This window comes from Hyperoodon ampullatus (assembly GCF_949752795.1).
Source record: "Hyperoodon ampullatus genome assembly, chromosome: 14".
Lineage (NCBI taxonomy): Eukaryota > Metazoa > Chordata > Mammalia > Artiodactyla > Ziphiidae > Hyperoodon > Hyperoodon ampullatus.
Window position 1 is genome coordinate 63471478 of NC_136927.1, and position 14336 is coordinate 63485813.

The 14336-nt window shown below is 44.2% G+C and overlaps 1 protein-coding gene across 2 annotated transcripts in view; it reads left to right on the forward strand.

Annotated features, from left to right (window-relative positions):
* LOC307063417 (protein CBFA2T2) overlaps nt 1-12377 on the forward strand; it is a gene marked incomplete at both ends in the record, with an annotated part of 176620 nt that extends 164243 nt beyond the window's left edge. The window contains 3 exons of one of the 2 annotated variants that reach the window (XM_079719554.1): nt 4396-4464; nt 7592-7782; nt 12078-12377. In XM_079719554.1, the coding sequence (XP_079575680.1) occupies nt 4396-4464; nt 7592-7782; nt 12078-12377 (560 nt within the window). The remainder of the gene's footprint in view (nt 1-4395; nt 4465-7591; nt 7783-12077) is intronic. The other variant, XM_079719555.1, reaches the window with a different exon arrangement.
* Between the last annotated feature and the right edge of the window lie 1959 nt (nt 12378-14336).

Below are 14336 nucleotides of genomic sequence, written 5' to 3' on the forward strand. Positions count from 1 at the left end.
TTTTTCCTTTAGGATATATCCTTAGTAAAATTAATGGATTGTGGATACAGACATTTGTGTTCATTTGATCTTGTTTTATTTTGATGGATGGGATAGCTAATATGGGGTCAAATGTATCATTTTCTTTATGGTTTTTCCTTGACCTTTATCCCTACCCAAGGCACAATAAATTTCATCTATATTATATTCAAGTTTTGTGTGTTTGCATATTAGCTATCCAACTTTTAATTCTCCAGATAGTTTAAATTTTCCTACCATCTGTTGATACCCATCCTTTATCTATTAAAATGAAGTAATTATCAGATGCTAATTTGGTTAAATACTTCAGTCTATTTCCTTCATTGATCTTTCTGACTATATTAGTTATCACTTTTAGTAATAATAGCTTATGTGGGCTCTTACTATGTTCCAGCCAGTGCTAATAAGCCTTTTACTTGTATTTTCAGAACCGCCTATTGAGATATAGGAACTACCATTAGATTTATTTACAGATGGCAAAACTGAGGCTTAAATAAGTTAGAAACTTGGCCAAAGTAGTCCTACAGCTATTATGTCAAGACTGTAAGTAGGGGACTTCCCTGGTGGCGCAGTGGTTAAGAATCTGCCTGCCAGTGCAGGGGGCATGGGTTCAAGCCCTGGTCCGGAAGGATCCCACAAGCCATGGAGCAACTGAGCCCATGTGCCACCACTACTGAGCCTGCGCTCTAGAGCCCACGAGCCACAACAACTGAGCCTGTGCGCCACAACTACTGAGCCCACACGCTGCAACAACTGAAGCCCACGCGCTCTAGGACCTGCATGCCGAAACTACTGAGCCCGCATGCTGCAACTACTGAAGCCCGTGCACCTAGAGCCCATGCCTCGCAACAAGAGAAGCCATCACAATGAGAAGCCCGCTCACTGCAACGATGAGTAGCCCCTGCTCGCTGCAACTAGAGAAAGACTTTGTGCAGCAATGAAGGCCCAATGCAGCCAGAAATTATTAATAATAATTTTTTTTAAATAAATTAATTAACTTAAAAAAGAAAGATTGTAAGTAGGACATTCTATTCCAGAACCAGCACACAATCTTAGTGATTATGATAGCTTCCCAATATAATATCAAACTTATTATTATAGCTTCAGAATGTGTTTTAATATCTGGTAATGTTATATCCACGTCGTTTTCTTGGGTGTTTTAATTTCTTTTTTCTTTAAATGGAATTTTAAAAAATGAACTGCATTGCAAAAATGTCCAGCATTACAGAAACATATAGATTGTGAAAAACCTTATCCCCACCCACTTTTTCTCTCCTCTCTTGGGCTCACTTATTAGCAAATTAGTGTGTTCTTAAGGAATTTTCTATGCCTATACTTAAAGATAACTTTTCTCAATTTTTTGTTTTGAAGTTTTTCAAATGCAAAGAGATATTACAAGAGCAGCACAGTGACCAATCATGTGCCCCATACCTAGATTCACCAGTTTTTCACATTTGCCACATTTGCTTTCTCTCTTTATAGATGGGTTAGATAGGTAGGTACAGTCTCCCCTAAAGCATCATGATACTCATCCTTAAATGCTTCATTTTGTTTCTTCTAAGAACTAGAGCATTCTCTTACAGAGCCACAATACCGTTAGTCCCCCACTTCTGATCCATATATTTGCATTCTCTGTCTGACCGTTGATTAATAGCCTCTGAAACTCTAGTTTTCTTAGTAAATGAGCTGAAAATTTTGGCTTCTGGAAATACCATGAAAATGTCGCTAGTTTCCAGGCATGTCCTGACTAAGCTGAGAAGTTCCTTTAGGGTCATTTGCATCCTCCCCTCTTACATCTGTCAGAGAAGTAAAATACTGATGACTGGACAGATACAAAGTTGATGACTGAAATGAAGTGGCTTTTCCTTGTTCGTCAAGGCTTCCCCATGTCCACACAAGTAAGCAAGTGTTTCTTCTGTCATTTAACACCAATGACAGCTTATCTACACACTCAAACTCGTTTCCTTACAGGTTTTCCTTCTTTAAGACTTAGTTGACATTGATGAACTACCTTCTCCTTAGCTTGTGTTACTTTGCCTCTTCCAGTCCTAGATTTTTCCTTGTATTTATTTTATGAATCTTGGGTTTCTAGGTATTTGACAGATGGCCACATGAGTCAGGAACTTACCTATGTGGAAAAGAGTTCAGTTCTTCAGTTTTCTTGGCAGTGGTGTTAGCACTTCCTAGAGATCTCAGTCTCACAAAAAGTACTACTACTATCAAAATTTTAGACATATGGGGTTCCCTTTTGGGGTGATGAAAATGTTCTGGAAATGATGGTTGTACAACATTATGAATGAACTAAATGTCACTGAATTATACACTTTAAAATGGAAAGTTTTATATGTATTTTACACAATAAAAAAAAACCTCATTATCCCCTCAGCTCTGGGGTGATACAGAAGTAGGTTCTCTGTGCTGATAGCTCTTGGAATAGGAGAGATTCCTTTCCTATCCAAGACCAGTTTGCAGCCAATTCTCAGGCATTCTTCTAAGGACTAAAGTTCCTCTGGCAAACATTTCATGCCAGGCTGGCCTCCCTTGCCACACTGGGTGTTACCCCTGGTTCCTCTTTGCACCATGGGTTGATGAGTGTTCAGAACATAAAATCTACTTTTCAGATTAACCTCAACAGAGCATAAGAAAGTGAGTAAGTCTGCTAGCACTGACTCATTTAAAAAAAGTTTTAAAAAACTCAAATTACCTTAGTTTTCATACTTTTTAAAACAATGAAAACATTTCTTATAAAACATTATGTCTTGTAATCACAATAGATATATATGTTAAGTCACCCTCCACCCCATGCTTTTCCCAGCAACAGTGTATTTGAAATACACTGTTACAGATCAGAGTATTTTCTTTACTAGTTGCTTTTTTTTTTTTAAGTTTATAAGCATTTTAAAGGAAACTTCCTTAAATCACATATAAGGATCCAGAGTTGGCAAGAAACAAAAGCTATATTCTGTGACCGATAGAAAACAGTTGCCAGAGACCTGAGCATGATGGATACGGTTAAATTGGATACAGACACAGCACATACACATATGTATATGTGCATAAGTATCTACTGTTATGTTTACACATTTGTTTTTAGGGAAATACCTTAAAAATACCTACATGTTCGTAGTGGGGAAGGACATAGAGATAAGTAAAAAGAAAGTGAGGTTTGGGCTTCCCTGGTGGTGCAGTGGTTAAGAATCCGCCTGCCAATGCAGGGGACACAGGTTTGAGCCCTGCTCCAGGAAGATCCCACATGCCGCGGAGCAACTAAGCCCGTGCGCCACAACTACTGAGCCTGTGCTCTAGAGCCCACGAGCCACAACTACTGAAGCCCATGCGCCTAGAGCCCGAGCCCTGCAACAAAAGAAGCCACCACAATGAGTAGCTATATAAGTTTCCGGTATACAATATAGTGATTCACAATTTTTAAAGTTATACTCCGTTTATAGTTACGATAAAATATTGGCTGTGTTCCCTGTGCTGTATAATACATCCCTGTAGTTTATTTACTTTATACATAATAGTTTGTACTTTTAATCCCCTACTCCTATTTTGCCCGTCCCCGCCTTCCCTATCCCCACTGGTAACCATTAGTTTGTTCTTTATATTTGTGAGTCTGTTTCTTTTTAGTTATATTGACTAGTTTGTTTTATTTTTTAGATGCCACATATAAGTGATAACATACAGCATTTGTCTTTCTCTGACTTATTTCACTAAGCACAGTACCACCCAGGTCTGTCCACATTGTTGCAAATGGAAAAATTTCATCCTTTTTATGGTTGAGTAGTATTCCTGTGTGTGTATGTACCACATCTTTATCCATTTATATGTTGATGGACACTTAGTTTACTTCCATATCTTGGCTATTGTAAATACTGCTGCTATGAACATTGGGGTGCATGTATCTTTTCAAATTAGTGTATTCGTTTTCTTCAGACATATACCCAGGTGTAGAATAGCTGGATCATATGGTAGTTCTGTTTTTAGTTTATTGAGGAACTGCCATACTGTTTCCTACAATGTCTGCACCAATTTACATTCCCTCCAACAGTGTACGAGGGCTTCCTTTTCTCCACACCCTCACCAGTGTTTGTTATTTGTGGTCTTTTTGATGACAGCCATTCTGACAGGTTTGAGGTGATATTCTGGTTTTGGTTTGCATTTCTCTGATGATTAGCAATGTTGAGCATCTAAAAATTAAGTGTACTGTTTATAATCTGATTTTATTCCTTGTCAGAACATTTTTTCCAGTAAATGAATGTATGTGTTTGAAACTTTCTGCATGGTGAATGAGAGATCTGATAAGTTTTTCACAAAAGTAAAACATGTCAATTACAGACAGCTTCTGAACTTATGCTGTTTCTCTCTCTTCTGTAGATTCTCAGCGGGAGTTCAACAGTAGGCCAGGAACAGGATATGTACCTGTGGAGTTTTGGAAAAAAACTGGTATGTCTGTCTGCTTATAGGTCACATGTACTCACTAATTTATATGAGTGTAGAGCACATATTTGGGGGAAGGTGGTTTTCTCACAACTTCCTCTTCAAAGAGCTCTAGGCTCCTGCCTCTCCCCCTGCAGCTTGTCCCACCTTCTGGACTGCCTGTCATGATACTTGCTGATTAAGAATTTGGAATGACTCCCTACAATCCATCCAAGTCCTTATCTCCCCCTTCTACTGGGAGGCGTTAAGTAACCGACTCTTCCTTCCCTATTTATATGCCCTGTTTCTAGGTGTATAGCTTAATTCATTTCTGCCTATTCCGTCACTGTGTTCTCACGCTCCCACATTTGATTCATTCTGCTCTTCTTTCATCTTCACTGTCTCTAGCTGCATCATGACTGTTCTTGGTAGGTGTCATTTTCTACAAGAATAAGGGAGGGTAGGAACTGCTTGTTGTGTTCAGACAGGGGATTACACTAACCTCATATCCCTAATATTACCTTATCTAGTACTAGCCTTCTTTTCCTTCTTGCCTCCCTTTCTCAGTGAAATTTTTGTAGTCCAATATACAGTTTTTGGTTTTCTTCCTAAGATAAAATTTATTTCTACAAAAACGTTAATACCCAGTTGATATCAAGACCATAATATAAACAGATGGACAAAAGATAGGAACACACACCTCATGAGAAAAACAAATCAACCATATTGCAAAATGTTTATTCTCACTGACAATCAGGAAAGTACAAGGTAATGCAACCCTGACCAATTAGCCCCCAAAGTCTTTAACACCTAATTACTGACAAAATTTTAGAGGACCCTGTTAATGACACTAAATAATTCATCAGAGATTTATATATGAAATTATTAAGTGTTACCAACCATGAACACATGGAAATTTTGAAATCATTTCTCACTGGCATGCTTTTGAATCTTAAAAGGGAATGATCCAGGGACTTCCTTGGTGGTCCAGTGGTTAAGTTAAGCTTCTACTGCCGGGGGGGCACAGGTTCGATCCCAGGTTGGGGAACTGAGAATCCTGCATGCCACACGGCACGGCCAGAAAAATAAAAATAAATTAAAAAAAATAATAATAAAAGGGAATGATCCAGATTTAGGCACGCAAATTGTTAAAAAGGCAGCAGTATGTAAAAAGACACTGTTTTTAGTGCATTCTTGGAACAAGGGAGAGGCAACCCAGGAAATGCCCACATATCCATGAATGGTTATATGAATTTTATAGTGTGGCACCACAACAGAATATTATCTTATCATTAAAAATAATTTGGAAGGGCTTCCCTGGTGGCACAGTGGTTGAGAGTCCGCCTGCCGATGCAGGGGACACGGGTTCGTGCCCCGGTGCGGGAAGATCCCACCTGTCGCGGAGTGGCTGGGCTCGTGAGCCGTGGTCACTGAGCCTGCGCGTCCGGAGCCTATGCTCCGCAACGGGAGAGGCCACAACAGTGAGAGGCCCGCATAACGCAAAAAAAAAAAAAAAAAAAAAAGTATCAAAAAAAAAATAATTTGGAAAACTACATAGCACCTCGGAAAAACCTCTGCAGTTGGAAATGGGGATGTGTATATTATGCTACCAAGAAGTAGAATTGTGGGAAATGAAGATAGTAATTGTAAAGGTAGAGTGAAAAATTACCATGCACAAGATCTCTTTGATAACTAGTGAGTTTCTACTTGAGAGGTAACCTTTGGTTAACTATGGTTAAGAGCCTAACTTTGGCGTGGGCCAGCTAAATTTGAGTGCTTGTTCTGTGACAGTCCCGTCTGTGACCTTAGATGACCTTCAGCGAGGTAGATTTCCTAACTATGATTCTCACTGATTCATCTTTAAACTGAGAAGATAAAATATACTTAGGAGCGTTTTTATGTTGGTTCAATAAGAGACACTCAACATCTACGTGGTAAATTAAAAGAGGTCTATGAAAGGTAGCTGTGGTGGGCCACAGTGGACCTGCGTGGACACCAAGAGTAAAGGAGTGGAGTCAGTGTCTGATCAGCTCAGCATCATCCTTGACCTTTAGGGTGTAAACTTGCTTTTCTTGGCTGGTGTGATATGATGGAAAGTTCTAGGATGGCAACATTGTGTCTAGACCTCTTTTGAGCCTAGGCCATGTGAAAGAGCCAAGCAGTAAGGGAGTTTCCTTAGGCTTCTGAGTTGTCCAGTTTTGTGGACTCAGGAAGGAGGTCATTTACTCTGGGACTTAGGACTGAGGCTCAGATGCATGGCATATGTCATTTGGAGTGTACATCCTATGAAACCAAGCAGGGCAGTGGTGCTGGGAGGAACTGATCAGGAATCAAGTGGGGTGATGGCAACTGGACAGGGCTTTGGAGGCCCAGGGTACCTAGCAGCCCAGAACTGTATCTTCAGGCAACATTTCTCTACTGAGTTCAGTCTCACATACCTAACTGCCTCCTGGTCATTTGTACCTGGATGCACCTCAACCTTCTCACTTGCCTTCACACGAGCATTTTGCTTACTATCTGTTTCATTGCACAGCAGTTCCATTCTTCGCCGTTACCTCCACCTCCAGACCCTTAGATGTACCAGCTCATTCTATCTCATCCCCTTTTCTGTGCCACTTGCTCCTGCCTAAATTCAGAGTCTCTTTTTATCAGCCGGATTATTGCCCCAACCTCTCAGTTGGTATCTCTGTCTTCAGTCTTTTCTCCGTGCATAGAACCCTTTAGGGTTTCACATTTTCTTTACAAGGGACAAATTCCTTAGCAGGGAATGCAAGACTTTCTAAAAATTCATTTCCACCTACCATCTCAACCAAGACACATTTTCCTGATCCTCCTCTGCCACTCACAGAGCTGACCACTTTTCCCCTTGGAACTGTTGTCTCTTATACTGACATGTATCATGGCACCTCAGCCACCTTTATACTTGATCACAGTTGTGAGAATATGGATACATCTTAGTCACCGAGGTCTCCCCAGCCCCTAGCATGAATGGACAAGTGAGGATAAGAATAAAAGTGAATGCTATGTCATAGGTTCATCCCTGTGCATTTTTAGAAAAGTCATCAGGTTTCACCTCTGTCCCTTCTTAGAAATGATGTGGAGTGGGAGGGGCAAGATTTCTCGGCCAGTTGATTTTACTGTCACTTTCTTCTAGAAGAAGCTGTGAATAAGGTGAAAATTCAGGCCATGTCAGAAGTACAGAAAGCCGTTGCTGAGGCAGAGCAAAAAGCCTTTGAAGTGATTGCTACCGAGAGAGCTCGGATGGAGCAGACAATAGCGGATGTCAAACGGCAGGCCGCAGAGGACGCCTTTCTCGTCATAAACGAGCAAGAAGAGTCGACGGAGGTCAGCACTATTGGGCTGCGGGCTGGGGCTGGGGCGGCTGGAGTGACCAAGCCCACTGCTTTCCTCTCAAGTGCTGGGTAGTAAGGGGCCAACAGTTTGCTCTTGAGCTAGATGATTATGATTTTTATTCAGTACCAGAGAGGTTTGTTTCTCAAGTATTATATTCTTGTATATTGGCTCATTATATTGGTCTAAGTTTTGAAAACTCACCCTAAAGACAGTGTGCGGACTTGTGTGACAACAATGACCACCACTGCCTGAGTGGGCCTGCTGTGTGCCAGATACAGAGCGAAGTGCACAGATACAGAGCGAAGTGTGTATGTGGTCTTTGTGGTCCTCACAGTGACCCTGTGAGGTGTGTGTGTTGTTGGAGTCCAGTTTTACAAATGAGGAGACTGGGGCTCAGGGAATTTGACGTAATCCCACATTGCAGAAGCCAGAGTAGGAGAAAGGAGATGCAGGGTCCTGTAGCATGCAATCTGTTTGCAAAAAGGATAGTCCTTTCATGGATTGAAGTAACAGATCGGGCAGGCCTGCCGGACTGCCTAGGGCCCCAGGATGTGGTGATGCTTCTATACAGGACACTCTTGTACCATAAGGAGGGCAACAAACTGAAAAGAAAAGGCATGTGACAAAAACATCATAACAGTCCTTTCAAATGTAATGAGCTTTTTCTGTAACTTTCATTTTAGTCACTTTTCAGCTTTAAGACAAACTGTAAGTCCTGAAACAAGCCTGTTTCTGTAAGTAGGTAGAGCCCATCTAGTCTTTGGGATATTCTCTTGAAGTTATAAAGAACTGAGATTTTTTTGTTGGTTTGTTTTTTAAATGACAGAAATTTTATTTTCTCATCCTCTTTAAACGATCATTTTCAGTATTACAGTGTTAAGCACGGCAATGTGAAGATGAAAATGCCTAAATATCATGTTGCCATTCACAGAGGGTGTGGGAAAAGTCCTTACTGTAGCACTCCCAACTGAACTGTGAGAAAACATTTCCTTTAACTCTCCCCTTTTCCTTCTCCCCCCTACTTTTTTCTGTTGCGTATTTAATTCCTTATCTATAGCCATCCATATCAATACCTATATTTGTCCATATTTATCTACTTTTATATCTATGTTTATCTTTAACTATGTCTTTCTCCGAAGAAAGAATGTAACATTTTGGCTAAGAGCATGAGTTCTGGATCTGAATTGCATGGTTTGAATCCCAGCTCTCCATTTATAGCATTGTGCTTTAAAGGAGCTAGAATTTTAAACAATGCACAAAGAGGCTTACAGGTGAGGCACACACCAGCATCCATCCCAGCAAACTGCCTTCCAAAACAGGGGCAGGATAGCAGGGCCTAAGCTCTGAGTAATTTTGTGTTGGACCAGGAGAGCTGATTTCCTTCCATTTCATTCAGAAAGTTCTACTTGACATCTAGAGGTATCCCTGGAGTTTTTCATCCATCCTGTGAGAGGTGGTTTGGTATAGCGGAAGGAGCCCAGGAGCCCTAAGTGCTAGTCCCAGTTCCCCTCACTCCGGCAGCATACCCTTCAGGAGTCAGTCTTCTTCTCTGTATAGTGGGTGTGTAGCAGCCCCTGTCCTGCTGGTCTTATACTTTTTAGGAAGATATAATTAGATCATGGTTGTGGAAGTGGTTTTGGTTTTTTTTTAATCAATTTATTTATTTTATTTATTTATTTTTGGCTGTGTTGGGTCCTTGTTGCTGCTAGTGGGCCTTCTCTAGTTGCGGCGAGCGGGGGCTACTCTTCGTTGCAGTGCATGGGCTTCTCATTGCGGTGGCTTCTCTCATTGTGGAGCACGGGCTATAGGCACACAGGCTTCAGTAGTTGCGGGCTCAGTAGTTGTGGCTCATGGGCTCCAGAGCACAGGCTCAGTAGTTGTGGCACACAGGCCTAGTTGCTCTGCGACATGTGGGATCTTCCTGGTCCAGGGATCGAACCTGTGTCCCCTGCACTGGCAGGCAGATTCTCAACCACTGCGCCACCAGGGAAGCCCCTGTGGAAGTGTTTTTAAACTGCAATGCGCTGTTTAGACGGAAGGGATTTTGTTAACGTCGTTAACGACATAGGTGTGTAAGCTGTGGCAGCTCTTGCTCTTGCAGAGCAGCTGCCTCCTCTGAGGCCAGACTGAAGCATCTCCCCTGGAATGCCTCAAGTAGAGGGGTGCAGTGAGAGGTCCCCTTCTGTCCCCAGCCTGGATTTCCTGGCAAACATAATGGGCTAGCAGTTGACTATAAGAATCATTTCTCCTTTAGGCCAGGTTTGAAATAAGGTCAGGGAGCTCTGGGATGGGTCCCAAGGATTTTGACAAGCCCCAGGTCATTCTGATACAGGTGTTCCCTGGGCCACTTCGAGTAATAACTGGCATAGACTGATGGCCCATGCTTGACAAAGGAAATTCTGGAATCCCATCTCTGACTTCCTTGGCCAGTAACTCAGAAGGTTCATAACCTTACCCATTAATTACAAAGGCCTTTTTGGCCACATGCATTGCTCCAGCTTTGACAAATGCTGATTTGAAAGGTGACTACCACAATAAACCTTTTGTCATGTTTCTTGGCGAAAAGGCTTTTGGTGAAATCAGGGAAAAGCCACAGAGACAGGGAATGTAACGTGTCCTTTTCACCCTGGCTTCTCTGACCCTAACCACATTGTTCCTGCATTTCTATGATCCCACCTCTGTGGGAGGCTATCTTGTTTTATTGTATCCCATCAACCATGTAATAAATATTTTAAATGTAACGGTGGCCAAGGTGAAAGCACCATTGGTTTAATCTGTGCCCCAGTTTGAGATGTTCTTGCAGACTTGGACAGAGGGAGTAGAGGCCAGTGTTTGCACAGCAGCCCCATGAGGGCAACGGAGTTCTTCCCCACAAGCAATAATGTTCTACCAAAGCGTTGTTTGGAGTCAGCCTATCAGGCTCCAAAGTATGAAGTTCTCTGGAATGCAGTTTGCTTGGGGACCTTTAATGATCCTCAGAATTACTTCTGTCCCGTCTTGGTCCTCCAGTGGTGGTGTTGGCAAGGGTGGGGCGGTCCTTAGAGTGTATTTCCTGAGAAGCCTGTTGTGTTAGAAGGGAATCTGCAGTCCTTTCTAAGGCTTTTGGAAACTAAACTTGTGCATTGGGTATAGTGGAGGCAGGCGGTCCGGGTTCCAGGCTTTGCATAGCCACGTGATCATTTTATAACCTCAGACAAGTCCCTGCCTACTGGCCCTCAGGGTCCCACCTGTACAATGCAAGAGGTGGGCAAGGTGGCCTCAGGTCCTTCTTGGCCCTTATCAGTTGTTTTACACTTGCTCACATGTTCTGACTTCATTGGGAACAGTATCTGTCTTCTCTGAGTGTCAGGCCAGGCCTCGTGATTGGCTTCTGCCATTCTGGAGAACTTGCAGGGGAGAGGGCAGCTGGCTGACTGATCAAGTCCTTCCTGACACCTAAGAAGAAAGCCTTGCTCTCCTGATAGCTTCACCTGACCAATGCCGTAAGGCTTTTCTCTTGTAAGTGGGTCACGGAGACCTCAAGTGCCGAACACTCCTGTGTCACTAGTGAAGTCCTCACAGGAGCCCACAGGGAGGAGAGTACCGAGGGGCAGGTGCTGGGAGCTTTCCTCTAGGAAAGTGCAAAGAATAGCAGGAAAACTCCTGATGTAGACCTTAGGGCCTTAGGTTCTAAGGTACTGCAGGGGGCTCCTACAAACAAGCCAGAAATATTCCCATGATTCTCAGCCCACCTCTGATGAGATGCATCACTGAAAGGAGAATGAGCACAGAGAGAGTAGCACAGCTTCCCACCCTCCTGGTCACTCACCCAGGTCCTCTGGCAGGTGACTTTTAAAGATCAGGTGTTGTCAGTGAACACAGCAAAGGTCATTTCTCCACTGGGAAGGGCAAAGAAGAAAACTGTCTAAGCACCTGTGTGGTCTTGGAATCGATAGCTATGATGGGGGAACCCTGGGACAGAATTTGGTTTGGTGGTTGAGGATTAAAATGTGAGTCAAAACAATGAGTTGATGCCTTTAGCAGGACTTCCAGCTGCCCTACGATGTCTTCACATACCCCTCATCTCACTGTCCCATCAGCCCAGGATAGGTAGTTTTCCTGTTGTACAGATGAAGGAAACTCAGAACGCAGATAACAGTAGAGGCAGGGCAAGCACAGCTGTGCGCAGCTCCAAAGCCCGCTCTCTCCCTGTACAGCCCCACCTGCTGTTTTACAGTACAGGTGACGAGTTATGACAAGTCTGCCCCGCAGGATCCTAGCAGCTAACGGATGCCTATGTCTTGCAGAACTGCTGGAACTGTGGCCGCAAAGCCAGTGAGACCTGCAGTGGCTGCAATATCGCACGATACTGTGGCTCTTTCTGCCAGCATAAGGATTGGGAGCGCCACCACCGCCTCTGTGGCCAGAACCTGCACGGCCAGAGTCCCCACAGCCAGAGCCGGCCACTGCTTCCTGGAGGGAGGGGCTCCTCAGCCCGGTCCGCCGACTGCAGTGTGCCAAGTCCAGCCCTGGACAAGACCTCGGCAACCACCTCGCGCTCCTCAACACCTGCCTCTGTGACAGCCATCGACACCAGCGGGCTCTGAGCCCCAGACTCCATTCCCCCTGATGACCTCACAGCACGACAGACTCTGCACGGGAGGCTGGCTGCTTGAACCAGTGCAAGTAGCTGTTGGGTCATCATCAAGAGAAGTGGAGGCAGGAAGACTTCAAGCCCCGGCAAACACTGCTCCCCAGCCTCTCCAGACACTTGCCCCAGTTTCCCGTCTGTGTCCTTGGGGGAAGTCGTGTGCACACAGGCAGCTGGCTGGAGCTGCCTCCTCCGTGGCTCCCTGGTTTGTTCCTCTCGCAGCTGAAGCTGGGATGGCTGTGGCCGCTTTTCTGTGTAGCCCGCCAGCTCCCCTCCCTGCCTCGTGAGGCAGCAGACTATCGAATGTGCCCAGCCAGGCTGGAGGCAGCGCACCCCATGTGCTGTCCCCTACTCCATCGTCCTCCCACGGCAGAGGCCTGGAGACTGACAGCAAGCCGGGAGGAGGCCTCGCTCCCAGAGGGAGCTCCCCTTTGCCCCAACAGCTCCTTGAGCCCCAGTTCCACCCTCAGCAGGTGCCACTGATTGGTCCCATGGGGACTTGGGCAGGCCAAAAGCAGCACTCAGGACTCCCTCCTCGACCCTGCTGTTCAGACTTAAGATTCTCGGAAACCACAGGAAAGAAGTCACCATTTCAGTAAAAGCACCCATAATAAAAAATAAACCTTCCACCAAGCATCACAGATCATTTTGGACAAGATTTTCTAACCTGGCTGGCTATTTTAGTTTGGGACCCATTTTTTTTCTCTCTTATTTGATTTTGCTTATGCAGAAAATAGTTTTCGGCGCATGGATTGGTCTGAGGGAGAATGAGACTCAATTGTGGATAGTCTGTTCCCTCTGAGCATGTTGGCCAAACTAATATCATTACGTTATTGAATGGATCATCTATTGGAAATGCAGAACCTTTTGTCACCACTTGGCTCTTTGCACAGTCACCTTGTTCTGTGTCCTTTTATCTCAGACCACGCATGTCCAGATCACCGCGTGGATCTTCTTCCCGTGGTCTCTATTTGGCGCCTCTGAAGCCGTAGTTGACCCACAGGATGCAACGTGGTGTGGCTACGACTTGCCTCACCAGTCAAGGCCTGGTCACTTCTGAGCAACCCTTTTGGACCTGAAGGAATTCTTCCAACCTTGTCATTATGTCCTATATCAGTTTATTATTGGGCATACAATCTGTTTCCCTTCTCTTGTTTTGTTGGTACCTGCCCTCTTTGAGCTAAGAAAAGTTCTGTGAAATGTGACAACCATTTGAGAGAGCCTGACCCATTTTTCTTCCTGTCTTCAGGGAGTTTTCCAGCTGCTTACCTAGCTCTCCGAACATGACATCACCTATAGTCCCTTTAAAACGTTAGGAACTGCCACACACGTTCTTCCCTGTCATTCAAGTTTTATTGGGAGCCCAAGGACTCTGACCCTCCCCCACTCCACCTCCAAGCCTTCAGCGCCCTCTTGCAGCAAGGTCCCGCTGGCCCTTGAAAGCTCAGCTTTAGATGGCCAATTTCTGTGCGTTGACCAGAGTGAATGGAAAGCTCTCAGTAAGGTATCAGCATAGGTAACATTGTCCTTACATATAGGTGTATCTTACTTTAAGAACTTTAAGTCCCTAATTTACCTTACCCAAGGATTTTCTGTCTTAAAAGAAACTCGGAACAAGGCACCTTTAAAATACCTGGATTTCTGCTACATAAAATAACACATCCCCAGAGAAAGAATAACAGAGTAGTTACTTTATTGAGGAACTCCTTAAGCTGTAGCAGTTGGGGTGTCCTGACTAACAGATGAAATCAGAACCCCAGACAGGAGTTGCCTACATTTCCCTGAGACATGGGATGTCCCCTGAGAAGAGGTCACTGAGCCTATAAACCTGTTGCAGCAAGAGGGTGTCTCGTGGTGTCCACTGGGTCTGTCCTCAGCTCCCTTTTTCATTGGCAAGTTGGATGAACACCTAGGC